Source organism: Condylura cristata, unplaced genomic scaffold (assembly GCF_000260355.1).
Source record: "Condylura cristata isolate star-nosed mole 26May11 unplaced genomic scaffold, ConCri1.0 scaffold00002, whole genome shotgun sequence".
Lineage (NCBI taxonomy): Eukaryota > Metazoa > Chordata > Mammalia > Eulipotyphla > Talpidae > Condylura > Condylura cristata.
Window position 1 is genome coordinate 37769959 of NW_004567103.1, and position 16286 is coordinate 37786244.

The window sequence follows — 16286 nt, forward strand, 5'->3', positions numbered from 1 at the left end:
ATGCATCCATAGAATTCATGCTAAAGGGGAAATGTAATGGGAAACAAATGCATCTATTATAATGCCTTGAAAAATGTTCGATTCCTTAAAAAATAAAGAAGATATTCTCCTATAATTACTAATGACACACTTAACCCATCTATGAAATATTTAAGTCCTTCCTTATTGTGCTATTGGTTTGGCTCTTTTATTAATTTTTTTTTTTTAAGATTTATTTCTGCATACAAAACTGGGTACAGGCCAGAGGTACAGAGGCAGTGAGAGGATTCACCAGAGACAGAGTGGGGAGCAGACCAGGCAGATTGGAAAAAGTACACTGCTGAGGGAGCAGGGCCAGGCAGGAGAAGGTCGAAGAAGCACTGAAGTGGATGCTGTGGCTGGCTCGCAGTGCTGAGCTTTAACCCATTGCACCACCAGGGAGGGCCTGCTTTGTTTCTTTTAAAGCTATGCTACCTTTGCTTCTACACTGATAAAGTTTCCCTCAACCCTTTCAGGGTTCCTGGTTAGGAAGAAAAATTAAACCACAAAAGACAGATCAATAGGAAAAAAAGCATATAAACACCGTGCAGTTGAGGAGCCTTCATAGACAAATGAAAATCTAAAGAAACAATTGACTTTTTGTGTGTTGGAATTGATGAAGATTGGGAAGTCATGGAGGAATATGACAAGGAATAAGTAAGTGCTGTAAACTTGGGGAAACTTAAAATGCTCTATTTGTTGGGATTCTTCTTGGTGCCCCTTTGTCTTCAGAGACAGATCATCCTTTCCTCCAAGTAAATTAGGGGGCACCTCACAGAGGGGTTATGGTCTGTTTCAGAGGAGAATGGCAGATGGAAGGTCAGAGGGACCTTTCTGATTCTTAAGTTTTCTCAAACACTAACTTAAAATATTTAGTATGCTAGCATGCCAAATATTGATGCATGTCCCAAACCCCACTACTGCTGTTGGGAAGAGCAGTATTTTGAAATTCAATAAAATTCATTACTCAGCTTAAGGAAAGAGCAGCTAGAATCTACTCACTTCACTAAATCACATATTCTTTTTAATGCCATAAAAAAAAAGTATACAATTATGCATTTAAGTCTGGGTAATTATACATGTTTATGTTGTTTTTACTCTTTGGCAAAAAAAATCAGGGAGTGATAAATGAAAATTATTATTCCTCAAATCCTGAGTGTGGGAGATGGAGCTAAAAGGTAAGATAAGAAAAAAGAAATCTGCAAAGTCATTTTCATTTTACAATTTATTAGAAATTAGGAAAAAGCAGCAACTTTAAAAGATTGATGCTTTGTTCTTTAAGAAAATATAATGCATAAGGTTGTCAACAAGCCCATTGAGCCTCTATTTTTAAATTGTGAAGTATAGATTTAAGGATAGAAAATTTTTTAAAAATCATCTTTGTAATTCTTGAGGCCAGAGATTTGTAGATAGACATAGCAGACAAATTGGGGGAGGGGAGCAGGTGAAATACCTATTGTCCTCCGATTCAAAGCTTTACGAAACAGACAGGAACTAGAAAGCCCCTCGACTTTCCTACACACGCTCATTGGAAAAGTTGACTTTAATACAGGCTGGTCTTTTTCATGACCCGAAGAAACTCTTCCTCGTTCACTTCACCATCTCCATCCCGATCGGCTTCATCGATCATTTCCTGTAGCTCCTCATCAGTGAGGTTTTCCCCCAACTCACTGGCCACACGCTTTAGGTTTTTAAAAGAGATCTTCCCAGTTTCATCATCATCAAAGAGCCTGAAAGCCTTGAGAATTTCTTCTTTGGTATCTTTCTCAGCCATCTTCTGGGTCATTACAGCCAAGAAGTCATTGAAGCTGATTTTCCCTGTGCCTTCCTTGTCTACTTCGGAAATCATCTTCTTCATCTCTTCCTTCGTTGGTTCGAAGCCCAGCGCTCTTAAGGCCACCTTCAGCTCCTTCACATCGATGGTCCCACTGCCATCGGCATCAAAGAGGTCAAACGCTTCTCGGACTTCTTGCTTCTGCTCTTCAGTGAGTTCAGGCTTAGGACCCAACTTTTTTTTGTAGCTGGCCGAGGCCACGTTTGATTTCTTAAAGCTGGAAGCCATTTTCCCCTTGCGGTAGTTACCTTAACGGTGCCAAGGTCACGGTGGTCCTTGCGCGGGCATCCTGGTGGCACGAGCTGAGCCTCTGCTCTTTCATTCCAACTGCCCGCGCTTCTCTCGCACGCACCCTCTAACCCCCGCCCCTCCCGTGCCTGTGAGATCTTACTTTATAAGGCAGACTTCCCTTGGTTATCACCCTGTTTCTAGAAGCTGGACCTGAGCTGCCTAATAGCCACAGCTGTCTTCTAGGACGTCCTGGCACTTCCTGTTTGTTTGAGAATTTTTAGGTCGTTTGTCAACATCCTCCCTAACCCGTTTTATAGGGTTATATGGCGGTTCTCCCTCCTTTCCATACTAATTCAAAAATCACCCCCCCTTTTTTTTTCAGTTACCTTGAAGTAAATTTAATGTACTCAAGATTGAATTTGATCACTTGATATTAAATGCAGGGTGAGGAAAGAAAGAATATTAAAACACATCAAAAGTGACATGTTCTACTTTACATAAAGGGAAAACAAATAAAATGAGGGGAAGAGGAATGATGTATAAAGATTTGTAGACGTTTGTCTTCCGGCATTAAACTTAACAAGTACATCATACTATCTTTACATACAGAGTTTCCCCCTTTCCTTTACCCTTAATTTTATACCTTAATTAGAAATCTTAACCCTTAAAAACCTTAAGTCCCTAATTTCTAGATTGTAAGCAACTATAAAAACTAACATTATCCTGGGCCTTCACTGATGGCGCAGTAGGTTAAAGCACAGCACTGAGAAGCTAAAGCCACTTCAGCATGAGTTCAATCCTGCCCCGGAAATGACTCGCGTGATGCGGCAGCCCTCTCCTGACCGCAGTGTATTTATTCAGTGTGTATTTATTCAGTTGGCCTGTTCTGCGCCCCATTCTGTCTCTGGTAAATCCTCTTACCGCCCGCCCCTCCACCTCTGGCCTGTACCCAGTTCTGTATGCACAAATAAATAAATCTTAAAAAAAAAACAAAAAACAAAAAACTATTAACATTATACCTTTAGACCTACAAATCACTTTTAACAATGTATAAAATACATGCTTCAATTTTCCTAGGTGACCAAAGGCACGTTTTACTTAGACATTAAATTTACTAGCTTCCTAGTAATAAGGAATAAAAAATAAAACTGAAAGTTCAGTAGTTTAGTCAGAGCTAGATATTCAATGAATTGAACTAACATTAAGGTTAGTTTCTATTATTAGTTTCTGAGTTTAGAATTCATATAGGTGCCATTTATAAACCAGTCATATAGAATTAATTCTAATATTGTTGGAGTAAGGAGCAAATTCTGAACCTATGAACCACATCCTGAATGAACAGTACCCCCTGACATTATTCCATCTCCACACTGAAGTGATCTAGGAGACTGAATTCCATAGTGGGGAGTTGCTTAGTGGGGTTAAGCCACCAAGCTGGGGTCCATGACTGATACATGCAAGTTCAGCCTCCTTTATTTGCCCACTAGCGATATTGGTAGGATGCCCTGACCAAATTCATCTTTCTCTAACCTGTTCTCCTTTTTTTTATTCCCCTTGTAAAATAAACCACTTACATGTAGACACAGAGATCTCTAAATTTTCATTTAGAATTTCAGTCATATGTACTAATTTTGAAGAAATAAGTTATTTTACCAACATTTGTGAAGACAGAATTTTTATTGACTAAATTTAAAAACATTTCTTAACTCTTTCATAGATAAGAACTTACTCTTTACATTTACATGTCAAAGAATGACTCTTTGCTTCTAAAGGAGTTGGGGGGTGGGGCAGAAAATTTCCATCATATGTAAACTCTTTCTTCCTAAAGCCAGATGTTTCTTTTCTTCTCTAAATAACCAGATGAGCTTTGAAATGGATGAATATGGAATTGTTTCTAGGGTCAGACCCTAAGGCTGGAAAGACTTGAATTGTAAAACAAAAGCCTAATTCCTGGGATTTAGTCAAATAGTCAAAACCTGGGATTATAACCTGTATAATAAAAAGTTACCATGCCCCTTATTTTCCTCATATATACTGTTTCCCTTTCATCATTTTTTTTTTGTACAGTATTTGAGTTCTTTTCTCACGTGTAGTCCCCATAATTCTTGCCCACCACAGCACACATGAACCATCAGCCTAAACCGAGTGCTCTTCCCTCTCCTGTTTTGATCCCTCTTCCTCCCTGGCTCCTGCTGCATGCCTCGGATCTATAGTTTGCCTGCAAATTTTGTCTTTTTTCCTGATCTTTTGTTCAGTTTTCTTGTAATCCACCTATTAGTGAAGCCAACTGATTCAAATACACTTTTATATCAAAGATTCCAATATAGATGAAAACTAAGATTCCTATATTCCAGGAAAACTGTCCCATTTAGCTACTCTTAAAACCTCTAGAGCCCAAGACTAAAACATTCCAAAGATAAACATAGTCAAGATTACCTGAGGGTTGGCAATAGACCTCCGAAGGAATAAAGACTGTCTCCTTGTACCATTACATTGAGACTAATTTCAGTAATCTAAAAGAGAAGAGCAAAAGAACACATCATTCAATGCTATTATTTTTCATTTCTTTTTTCCTATGATTTTCCCTATCAAGAATATAACAGGGGGGTCCCCAGGAAAAGCAGAGGTTCCAGGTTCCCTGCCCCACCCAAAGGAAGGTGGAGCGGAGCAGAGAGGAAGAATCTGGAGGGGAACTGAAGAGGAAGGAAGCAGTATGGAGAGCCAGAAGGTGACCTGAGGGAGACACATGGAGCAGAGAGACATGTGAAGAAACTGCATGTGCTTCTTCTTGGTCCTGGACTGGTTGAAACAGATGTGAGTGAGAGACATGTGGGGAGGTTCACTATAGCAGCATTTATCTTGATTTTATTTGGCTTTTTTCCTCTCAGACTTGTCTGGCCATTTCTGACCCTTTTCTATGAGTTCCCCTGGAAGGTGCTTTAGACTTGTTGCGGGCCTTCAGGCCCTGCTTTGGGCCAATCCCTTTTGGGTACTTTTACCCATGAGGGGGTGGGTAACTTTGGGTGTTTGATTTAGAAACTGTATCTGATATCTTTTTGGAGTTCCGGTTCCCTGTGTTCACTCTGGGAAAGGTTTCACCAAAGCTCCCCTTTCAGTGGCATGTGGCAAGTTCCCAGGCAAGTTTCTCCATAAGACAGAGACTCAGTTATATCTAAAGACTAGGCTTATAAGGGAAAAGGACGGAGGAGTAAAGGACATTTGCACAGACACAGTGGGCAGGAAGAGCTGCCCTGAAAGGGACTGCTTTTTGCTGAGAGAGGCCTTCATGGTCCAGGTAGGAGACCTTAGGAGAGCAGCTTCCACTTAGGGAGGTCAGAGCAGAGAATCCCCAGCAGGTGCAGGTCACTGGCAGGCAGGAGGCTGCTGCTCTGTGGAGGGAGAAAGTGGGAAGAAAGAAGCACCTGCATAGTCACAGGTAGGCAGAGGACTGCTACCTGAGCCAGTGCAGAGACTGCATTGATAGAGTCCTTTTCTCTTGGGAGGGACTCACTCCTTTGTGGAGTGGCCTGTTTGCTGCAAATTTTGGATAAGTATGTGGAGTCTCACAGTGGGCCCAATCTCTGTATCTTTACCCTCAGGTTTGTGCTTCCATATTCCCTACAGTAGTCTGATATAGGAGTCTCTATGACTGGGTTAATGGTCATGTTACTTCTTTCTGCCCCCACTTCCTTGCACGAGTCAGGTTTTAACCTTGGGATGTCTCCTTCAGATTTTCTATTCTTTTCCTCCATTATTGACTATCAATATTTATAGAACAAAATTGAATTCAGACCAATGGCATTTGAAATAGAAGCAAAAGAGTAAATAAAACAATGAAATTTGAAAAGAAACAAAGAAAAATATTTATAGGCTTTTCTATTATAAGAAAAAGCATAGATCAAACTTAGAAAAATTAAAAATGAGCTACTTGTAATTTACCTAAATTCAGGACCTCTCTTTTAGCTTTAAAGAAATAGGTGAAAACCAAAGGAAGATCATGGCAAATAGCATAACATCAAAGATTATGAAAAAACCTAATGAAGGAACAATTGCTGGGAAACATGTCAATATTACACATTAAGTATATAAAAGCCTTTAGAAAGCAGTGCAGGCAGAAGATAATACATCATGATGGAGATGGAGGTGATGGCGGTTGTGGTGTTTGTGTTGGTATTTTTCCAAACTCAAGTAGAAGCACAGCACTGACATGTCAGCTTCTGGTTGTTATCAATCCATATTGCACCTGGAGGAGAAAAAGAAAACAACTTCGTACTGCAGAACAGAGTGGAAATGTTCCAGAGAATTTAATACCATGTCACATAAATTTCTGTAAAGGGAAAAATCTGGTATGCAGTGCTTAACAGCAACAAAGCTTGTGTGTTAGGATAAATTATCCAATTAGTGATTTACAGGAGGAATTTTTTTCTGGAAACACTTTTCAACCTTAAAATAACAACAAAAAGAACAACTGATCATCACTATTTAGATAATCTTCTAAGGGAAAGTTTTAAAAGGCAGAAAATATAATTGGCTACAGTGCTAATATTACTACATAAATACATACATACGCACACATCATCCGTGTGTGTGTGTGTGTGTGTTTCTAGTCAAACAATTTTCTTCTGTCAGCTGTCAGACAAATACTCTTCTGAAGCCATCTTTCCTGAATGCTGCTACTTTCTGCCTCCAGCCCTTCTTTTTCTTTTGCTACTTGTCTGCAATTCCTGGAAGTAAATTAGAGAGGATAAACAGATTTTAGAGTTGGAAGGCGACTTGCAAGACCATCTGGACAATTTACTGATCTTAAGTTATGACCTGATTAAAGGAGATCCCCAGAGTCACACAGCCATGATAAGAGAGTGCCACCCACAGCCACATCACCTTATTTTATTTCCTTCCTGGGATGTATTACTCTCAAAAATGATTTTATTTGTTGATTTACATGTTTATGATCAGTCTTCAAACACCAAACTAATCAGGATTAAAGATCTTTTAAATATCTTGCTAATCCTGTACTTTTAGCACTTAAATAATAGCTAGTTCATCATAGACATTTATTCATTATTGCTGAAAAATTAACTAGCATATCAGTCTCTTGTTTTTAATGTAGACTTTTAAAAATGATCCAAAATTATACTATGAAAAACAGAACAGGGTCATTTAATATATCCAACTGGTCCATTGAGCTACAGTTCTGTCATAAGCATTGCCTAATTTATGGAATTTAAGTAGCAAGAATATTTAAGGAATATGAATTCAACTCACTGGCATCTGTAAATAACCTGTGCTTTCCTTTGATGCGTAGGGAAGAGAAAATTTCCTAAATTCTACTCATCTGTGAAGTAGAAACTGTTGTCTCAGCTAATATCCATTTTCTCTTTGTACCTTACAAAGAGAACCCAATTTAACGGGAAGACAATAAGGTACCTGCTTAAAAATATTTATTTTCTCCACCTTCTTTGCATCAAGGGTGTTCTCCTGATGTACTTCAGGTCCATGAAACTTTAGTGAAGGCTTGTAGGCTAACTTGGCTTTTGTGCTATGATTCTTTCCCTCTCCCACTGTTCTTTTTCATGAAACAGGTTGGCTGCCTGGAGTAGCCTCTCTTTGGGACAATGAAGTTACATTTTGGCAAATGTAAAGAAAAATGAAAAATATCTGAATGCTCATTGATTGGTGTTGTGAGCTCTAATTCCAGTCCTGGACATTTTATTGCATGATGTAAATTATGCATGCAAACTCCCAGGCTTCTTTATTTACAGTTACCTCTTTGTCTACTTTTTCTCTACCTCACTTTTCTGTTCATCTTCTCTCTACTAACTGGAATGAAAGTCTCAATGATAGTTATACATTGTGCTTATTAGTTACTTAAAGTAAGGATTTTAAACTAGGAAGCATCTCCAATGGATTTTGCTTTGTGAAAACTGTTCCAGCAATCACGAGTTTGAATTTAGTTTATATAGGTAGGAACAGTGAGTCATTGACATTAAGAATGCAATTATTGTTGAGAGGGTGGCTTCTGGTTCTAGTTATTTTGAAAGGTATGTTGATGCCATCTATGGCAAAAGGAAGACAATGCTGGGCTTTAATCCCTTCCTTTTTAAGGAATGAATGGTAGAGACACAAAGACTGGCTTTACAGGAAGGCAGCAGATTTTGCATAGCTGTTTCACAGACTTCAAGTCTTCACAGACTTCAAGTCTATACAGACAGCTTTGCTCTCTTGTTTATTAGAGCAGGGAGAGGTCACTCATAGAATGTTGAACACTATGTTCATAAAACCACATCATTATTTGTATAAACTACATATAAAATGACATTAGGAGGTGACTGCATCAATGTCCACAGAATGTAGGGGTTTTGCGATATATATGTTAAGGAGCGTTTATAACTGAATGATATCTCAAAATGCAACCAGGTACCTATGCAATCCGGTAAATGATTTCATTTTATTAACACAAAATTGCAAAGTAGAAACATTTAACAAATGTGGTAAGAATTATATGGGATGTTTGTGAGTTTAGTAACTTACTTACAATATCATATAAAAGTAAATATAGTACCTCATTCGTTTTCTTCAAATTTCTCATCCTCTCATACTTAATTCTTTTAGAATGTTAAGATGTCTGTATTCAGATGTGGTTTTTCTATCATTCAGTTTGTATTTGTAGTCTTTGCTTTTTGATGTGGATCTTCACATTATGTACCTTCAATATAGAAGAGTAATTCTAAGTGTAAATATATTTTGTCCTTGCCAACTTAAAACAATATTTCTACAACATAGAAAACATTGGTAGAATTGAATTAAAATTTAAAATGAAATAAGTCAGATGGATAAAGACAAATGCTGTAAATTTTCACTCATTTGAGGAAAATTTAAAAATAAAACAACAAAAATTCTTAGACTGTAAGAACAAAAGGGTGTTTGTAAAAAAAAAAAAGGGGGGGGAATAAAGAGAGTGGGCATGTGGTAGAAGATGAAAACTAGACTTTGGTGGAAGTCACAGTGGAGTGTAGGCATATGCTGAAACTAGAAATCTACATATTGCAGCACCACTTCAATAAAATTTTTATTAGAAATGAAGAGTGAAAGTTTTAAGAACAGAAAATAGTTTGAGAATTTTGTTTTTTTATAATGATCCCTTCCTTGGATATTTTGGGAAGGAAAAAAACTGTTCCCAATTAATTGTCTCTGAGAACTTGCTATAAATCTCTGCTATCCCCTGCCATGTCTATGTTTCAGTTTCTCATGCATAGTAGGATAAAATAAATGACTCCCAATTTATATATGCCATGAACTTTCTTGCATTTGATAAGCCAAATTGAAAAGGATCCAAAAAACAAATGATCAGAGTGATGAGAAAAGGTTGGGAGAAATGGATGACGCTCTTATCACAGAGACGAGACGGTTAGGAGGAAATGGCTGTGCTACAGGGTAGGAACTAGAGTATCATGCACTAACAGGTGGGGCTGTCTGGTGGGTTTGGGTAACTAAAACTATTTGGAGGGATGGCTCACCAGTCTGTGACATTGAATACATGGATCATGGGTACCATGGGTCAGATAATGTTTAGGTAGATGGCTTAAGGTCCTTTCTCACGCTAAAAATAATAGGCACCAGTTATTAGATGCTCACTAAGCAAAGCATTTTATCTGATTTAATTTTCACAAAAACCTTGTAGGTAGGTATGGTAGTAGTCATTCTAAAATGGAAGAAACTACATCTAAAATCTTATTGAGGATAATTGTGGAAACAAGTTAGAGAAACTCCAAGTCCATCCACTACTCATTGTATTACAAATGTAGTCTAGGAAAGAAGTTTTGGGTTTTGCTTTGGTCTGAAGTTGTCTTTGCCCATTCATCTGATGAAAACTAACAGTATATTCTTAAAAAGAGTTGCCATAAACTATAATTGTGAAAAAAGAAAATTGAAAGGTCATTATCTTGGTTGGTTTCTTTCAAATTTCTGAGAAAATCAACATATTTCCCAAAGAAAACTTATGTTTTTAATTGTGATCTCTGTATTCTGAGAGAACAAACGAGAGGAAACTAACATGTCCTAAGGAAAATGTATGCTTTTAATCTTGTTGTATTTTTAAGAATGGAGATCAAAATAGAAGAATCCAGAAACTAAGCTAATCATTTTCCCCCAAGTAATGTTAAAAAATCAGCAAAAACACTGGTTTCTTTTTGTTTCTCTGAGTCCTTTGAAAAAACACTTATAAAAGCCCAGCTTAAGGAAAAGGAAGGACATATGATTTTATTTTTTAACACCTCAGGGTATCTCAAGGGGCATCAGGAATTTTCCAAACACAAATAATTCAAAATTACTTAAAACAAATATGTGCCTTAATCAGGTTTTAAGTAGAGAGGCTTAGGAAATCAAACAAACAGTCATAGCAGGTGGTTTAGAAAGTCCTGAAAGTTTTAGTTGAAGCTAGCTTAACAAAATAAAAAAGTGACAGGGAGAGAAATAGGGAAGGACGGAAGGGAGGGAGGGAGGGAAGGAGGGAGAACAGAGGGAGGAAGGGGTATATGTATACTACTTATAAATGAGTTTTGCATTATTTTCTTGGAGAAAATATACAAAAGAAAATGATCTTTTCTCTATATCATTCTCTTACAAATCCATACATTTCTCTTAATCACTCTATAAAATTCATATTTATATTCAAAGACAACTGTTCTACCTTTTCAAATCTTGATATAAAGATCCCACAATGAGTTTACATTTAATTTTTTTAAACTGTCTTAATTTAGTCCACTAGCTTTTAAGGAAGCTTTTCATTTCTTTTTCATCTATCAAAAATGTATGGATTAACTTTTATAATGCAGATACTTTAGACTGAAATGATAAGTTAATATTGTTTGGAAGACCAAATTTTAAAGTACCAAGCTATATTCAATAAATAAGTAAGAAAAGACTTGTTTCATACAAATTCTTTCTTTTCTCTGCTAGTTCGATAGGAGAGAAGTTATCTTTCCTTTATTTCCATAACTTTTAGTAAAGAGACTTTCTAGGGGTATGTTCATAAAAAATATTGGATTATAATATTGGAATGACTATCTGTATGAACCAGTGGGATTTTTTTTCATTTTATAATAGAAGATTAATAAAATGCTAATGACTTATTAAAATGCAATATCAAATAGATGGCTCATATTTCAAGTAAAAACAAAACAAGTCACAGGGGAGATTCGGCATATTTTAATATATATTTAACATTTTCTTTCAAATAACAAGAAGAAATGATGGGAAATCTATTCTTCACATCTTAGAAAATAAAGAGAATACTGTGATCCTTACTTTAAAAAAATGTATTGTTGGGGAGGGAAAGACTAACATATGGTAACTTTTTGCATTAAAAAAGCCAACATTTCTCCATTTTGAAATAAATACTGGAAATTAAACACTGAGGACTTGATAACACAGAAACATGATAAAAGCAGTTCTTAACTTCAAAGCTCCATGAGATACTCTCTGTAATTCAAACCCAGACGCACAATCATGACTAAATGCATTTATTTTTTATTCTTAAAGTGGTAATAGTATTTACATTTGACCTTAGAAGGCAATCACATCAGTGGGACAACAGGGATTAAGCTCTGCAGTATTAAAGTTAGAACACTCATATGTTTGCAAATTTGTATGTCATTAAAAAGAAAAATCACCATAAAATAAATGCTTGTTTTTTAACTATATGTAATATGGAACCATTGTACTTAGTTCTAAAGTTCACTCAAAGAGGGCTTCCCAGATGTGTACTACTACGGTATGTGTGTAGAGAGCAGAGATGGAGGATGCTTCTGGAATCAAGCAGTGGTGCTCCGTGATGCTCCATATCCAGAAAAGTCAACAGTTCAGTTATTCCCGAGAAGCCTTCTTGCTGAGGACCGATAACTAATGGTCCCACTGTTCCTCTCTTTCATTTACACCTTCTTCTTCTTCAGGGAATGCTGATTCATTCTGGCCTTTCAGATGCTTCACCCCTGAAATGATAAAATATATGTTCAGTTTAAGTACAAATTGTCTCTGATAGCTTTTCATTGTTTTACTGAAAAAGATAATGAGTGGAAAGGTTTCATAAGTGTATGTGTGCTTTTCTCCAAGAATCTCAACAATGTAATCCTATGTAAACCTTTTAAATCACTGAGGAATAAAAGCACATACAGCCAAACTTCCATTAGAGACAGGTCGTCTTCCATAATTAAGTCTTCTCCATTAAGAATTACATCACAGTCTATTAAACATACAGAGTCTTGTATGTTAACTAAAATCTGCTCATAGGCTCTTATGGTAATTCTGATATATCATTTAGTTTAAATATTTCTTTTGGCAACCTGAATTCTATTACAAAGAGAACCATTGAAATCCCTGGGACAAAGCAGTGTGTGTGCCATCTCTGTAACTTGTAAACAACTGACTCATGTACTGTCAGTCTTCTTGAGGCATCAGAACATTCCCATTTAATTATGAAACTTGTGCATTCAAAATGCTTCACTAGCTTCCCCCATAATCTACCAAGAGAAAAATATTGGCATGCTTCTGCCTGTTACACAGCTGTATGATCTATTCTCTTACACCTTATTCAGCCTCCTTTCTCATCAATCCTTCCCAGTGCCCCATTCACAGTAATTTACACATTAACTCTGCTAACCTACTCTGCCACGATAGCTCTCTCTCCAAGCTCTTTCAAGCCTTGGTGCTTTTCTCTTTTTATTCTCACTGCCAAATATTGTGTTCCCATTTGCCTACCTGATAATCTGCACTCATCCTTCGGCTCTCAGTTTGCCTCCTCTGTAAGGTTCCCTTAACTCCCAAATAGACTTAGCGAGATCTTGCTCTTATTTCTGCATTACTTTGCTCTTATTTCTGCATTACTTTCTCTTGTGTATATTACCTTATAGAATTGTACTTATTTACATATCTCTCTCATTAGAGTAAGCTTCTTGATGTCAGAACACATTGTTTCATTGTGGGGTCCCAGCCACAGTGTCTGGCAAATAATGGGTACTTGCTAATATTTGTTGCACACACACAAAAAGGTGGAGTTAACAAAATAATAAACAACTTGCTATATGACTTTGGGTGTTCCATGACAATATATTTTTGGATTGTTTCTTATTCATTCAAATTTGGAGAATATATTACAATCCTACTCAATCCGTAAAATCATTTTTCATTTAATTTTGGTTATTCTGTTAAAACTTGATACTACCTGACACTGTATATAGTGAACTTAGAAAATTTTATAGTTTGTACTTCAGAAAATAGGCTAATAAAATTATTCTAAGTATTACTAAAAATATTTCTGTTAGGGTAAATGAAAGGAAGTCACTACTCATACTTGCTATGAAACAGAGGCTGAAAAAAAAAAGCATATATTTGCATGTGCTGTAGTCAGCAAGCCTCAGAACACTGTTTGGCAAAGAATAATATCTTTGGACTTGGTGGATTATCTTTCAAAAATATTTGATCAGTTGTAATAATATTTAAATACTTTAATTTCATCTGCAAACACAGATCACTTGTAATTCCTGTTGATCCAAGACTGTAGAGATCTTTGTTATTAAGAAATAGAACTTCTTGAATATTATAAATTACATAAGGGGAAAATAAAAGGATCTAACTGCTAAAGAGAAGGTAAGGGATTTCATGAGTTCCAATCAGCAGTCTACTAGTCTTATGAATCACTGACTCTCATAATTCCATGAGCTAAATATCTAGATTTTAAAATTTAGACCCTGAGAAGACAGGTGATTTGTTCAAGGTTATAAAGATAATATAGTTCCCAGAAAAGTTCTAACGCACCATAATCCTTCACTATACACTGAATGAATTAACTAATCATAAGATTCCATTGTCAAGAGATTGCAATTCATTTCCTCTATTAACTTTTTGCAAGCTGCCCTAGACTTTTCCCACATTCTCCAGGATTTATTATAGGTTTAGAATAACACTTAACTGGTTTGGAGGATGCTGGGATTTCCTCTGAAATAAGAAAGAAATTATTGAACCAGCTGCCACTATTTTACCTAAGCTGAAATTGTTTGTACTTCTCTGGGTTTTCAATGGTTTCATTTACTCCAGAGTTCATTCCTTTCATCCACAAAATAACTCACAGTAATGGAGTTATGATCAAGACAATTTGGGTTAATGACTTAACACCAACTTTGATTTGCCTGTGTTTGGAGATCAAACATTAACAAAATGGTAACCAAAATGTCCCATTTACTAGTTACTAATCAACTACTTCCCATGTTTGAGTATAGGTCTACTTGCTTACCCTAACTTAAATTAAATGTAGATCACAACATTTATGAGAAAGCCTTTTTTAAAAGTAAAATCACTCACTTAGGTAAACCTGGGGAGGTCTTGATGAAGCAGGATTTGGTGACAAATTATCAGAGAGCTATTACACACACAATTTCTACAGAACATCTCTGCAGAACCACAAATTATTTTGCTATCAAAGTAGTTCAGATTATTTTCAACTTTCTTTTTTCTTTTAATATTTTCAACTTTCTAGTAGGTAATAAATGGCTGGTTAATTTGTGTTTTGAGTCTATGTTTTCTCTCAGCAGCAGTATTCATTTGGTTGTAGATACAATAATGTTAAGATTAAAGCATAAAGCTGACAATTTCAACATGGCCAAGTAATTACCTGCTTCTATGAACATATACTCTGCAGTAACAGTGGCTTTCGTGACAGCTGAACCAGCTGTTGAGTCAACTGCTCACTCACTAGGGTGGTCAGAACTTTTCTGCACTATGCTCCCTGATTCTGGACTCTGCTTTTCAAAATTTCTTTTAAAGAAGGTAATTGCAGTTAAAAGTAGTCTTATGAAATCACTTTTCTAGAAAAATTGTCTGTAAATCTGGGATGTTTAGCATTTGAAAGAGCTGAAAGGATCTACCTTTCTTTAGATTCCTAAAAGCTGAGGGAAAAAATAAAGTTTATCATGCAACTCCTGAAAGCAAAAATAGCATCAATAACTTAGATTTATGTAGTAAGGAAGGATTATAGCTCAATATAAAGAAAATTCTTACACTCCTTCTGTTTGCCCAACAATAAACATGTGAGTGAAGCCTCCATCACTGCATATGTTGAAATTACAGCTAAATTGGGGTCTCTGAGTTTATATAGGGACCTCTAAAATGAGGAGCAGAACGAACTAACAACTTCACTGGCCCTGAAATGTTATTATTCCACAGAGGAGATATTTTATTCTATTAAAAAATTTATTCTTTGGTGAATACTATAAGTTACCCAAAAAAAAGCAACTATAACTTCAAATGACATGTGGCACAAATCCACATTTTAAAGCTAATTCACATTAAAAGTAGAAATGTAAGTAGATTCCTTTTTTTTTCTCTCTCTCTCTCTCCACATTTTAGATCTTAGAAATAATTTGATAGTCTGCTAGGATATCTGTGAGCGAATTTTAGAGAAACTGTGACCATCTTGGAATTCTATTAAAGTAATATTTATACCTTCTCCAGGAAGAAGGTCCATAATTTTCTGCAGAATTCTGAAGGGTTTCTGGCCTTCACATAATTATGAATGTGAATCCTAGTCTAATCACTTTGCTTTTAAAGATAAAGAAGTGATTTCAGATGGCAAAGTGACTTGATTAAATTCACACAGCAGTGTTTTATTAGGTTGAGACACAACCTGGGCCTGTAATTCTTCCTTTATTGAGGTAACATTGGTTTACAACACTGTTTATGATTCAGGACTATAAGTTCATACCTCTTCAAATTTGTTATCACACTATAGCAACCGTCTATTTTCTGCCACCATAATCCATTGGGTTTCCGCCCTGTCTGGTGACCTTAATTCTATCAGATTTCTAGGGTTTGTTTAGGTTTGATTTCGTTCATTCCTTTGTTTTGTTTCTCTATATTCCAAAGATGACTGAAATCACTAAGTGTTTTTCCTTTAACTTATTTTTCTTAGCACGCCCTTATTGTAAGTTCTATCCATGTTGTCATGAATATGGGCCTCTAATTCTTATTGAGCACTCTTCACCTGGGTCACCAGGAACCAAACTTTCATTGTCATTGGTATTTTTCTAAGAAGATATGACTCAAGTTCCTATGACCCTTTTCTTTGTATTTATCAAATTCGTTTATGTATAATTTTTAGTCTTTGCTATTGTTGTTTCTGTTTTTAATAAAAAGTGGAATCAGAAAGATGTAG

The 16286-nt window shown here is 36.2% G+C and overlaps 2 protein-coding genes across 2 annotated transcripts in view; both read right to left on the reverse strand.

The window, feature by feature from the left end:
- Window positions 1-1561: 1561 nt before the first annotated feature.
- On the reverse strand, window positions 1562-2080 carry LOC101624536 (centrin-1). The gene has a single exon (XM_004674466.1). It carries the CDS (start codon window positions 2078-2080, stop codon window positions 1562-1564), a length of 519 nt encoding a protein of 172 aa, XP_004674523.1.
- Window positions 2081-11588: 9508 nt separating this feature from the next.
- PPP1R1C (protein phosphatase 1, regulatory (inhibitor) subunit 1C) overlaps window positions 11589-16286 on the reverse strand; it is a 94504-nt gene continuing 89806 nt past the window's right edge. The window contains exon 5 of the mRNA XM_004674468.2: window positions 11589-12072. Within this exon, the coding sequence (XP_004674525.1) occupies window positions 11984-12072 (89 nt within the window). The 3' untranslated portion in view covers window positions 11589-11983. The remainder of the gene's footprint in view (window positions 12073-16286) is intronic.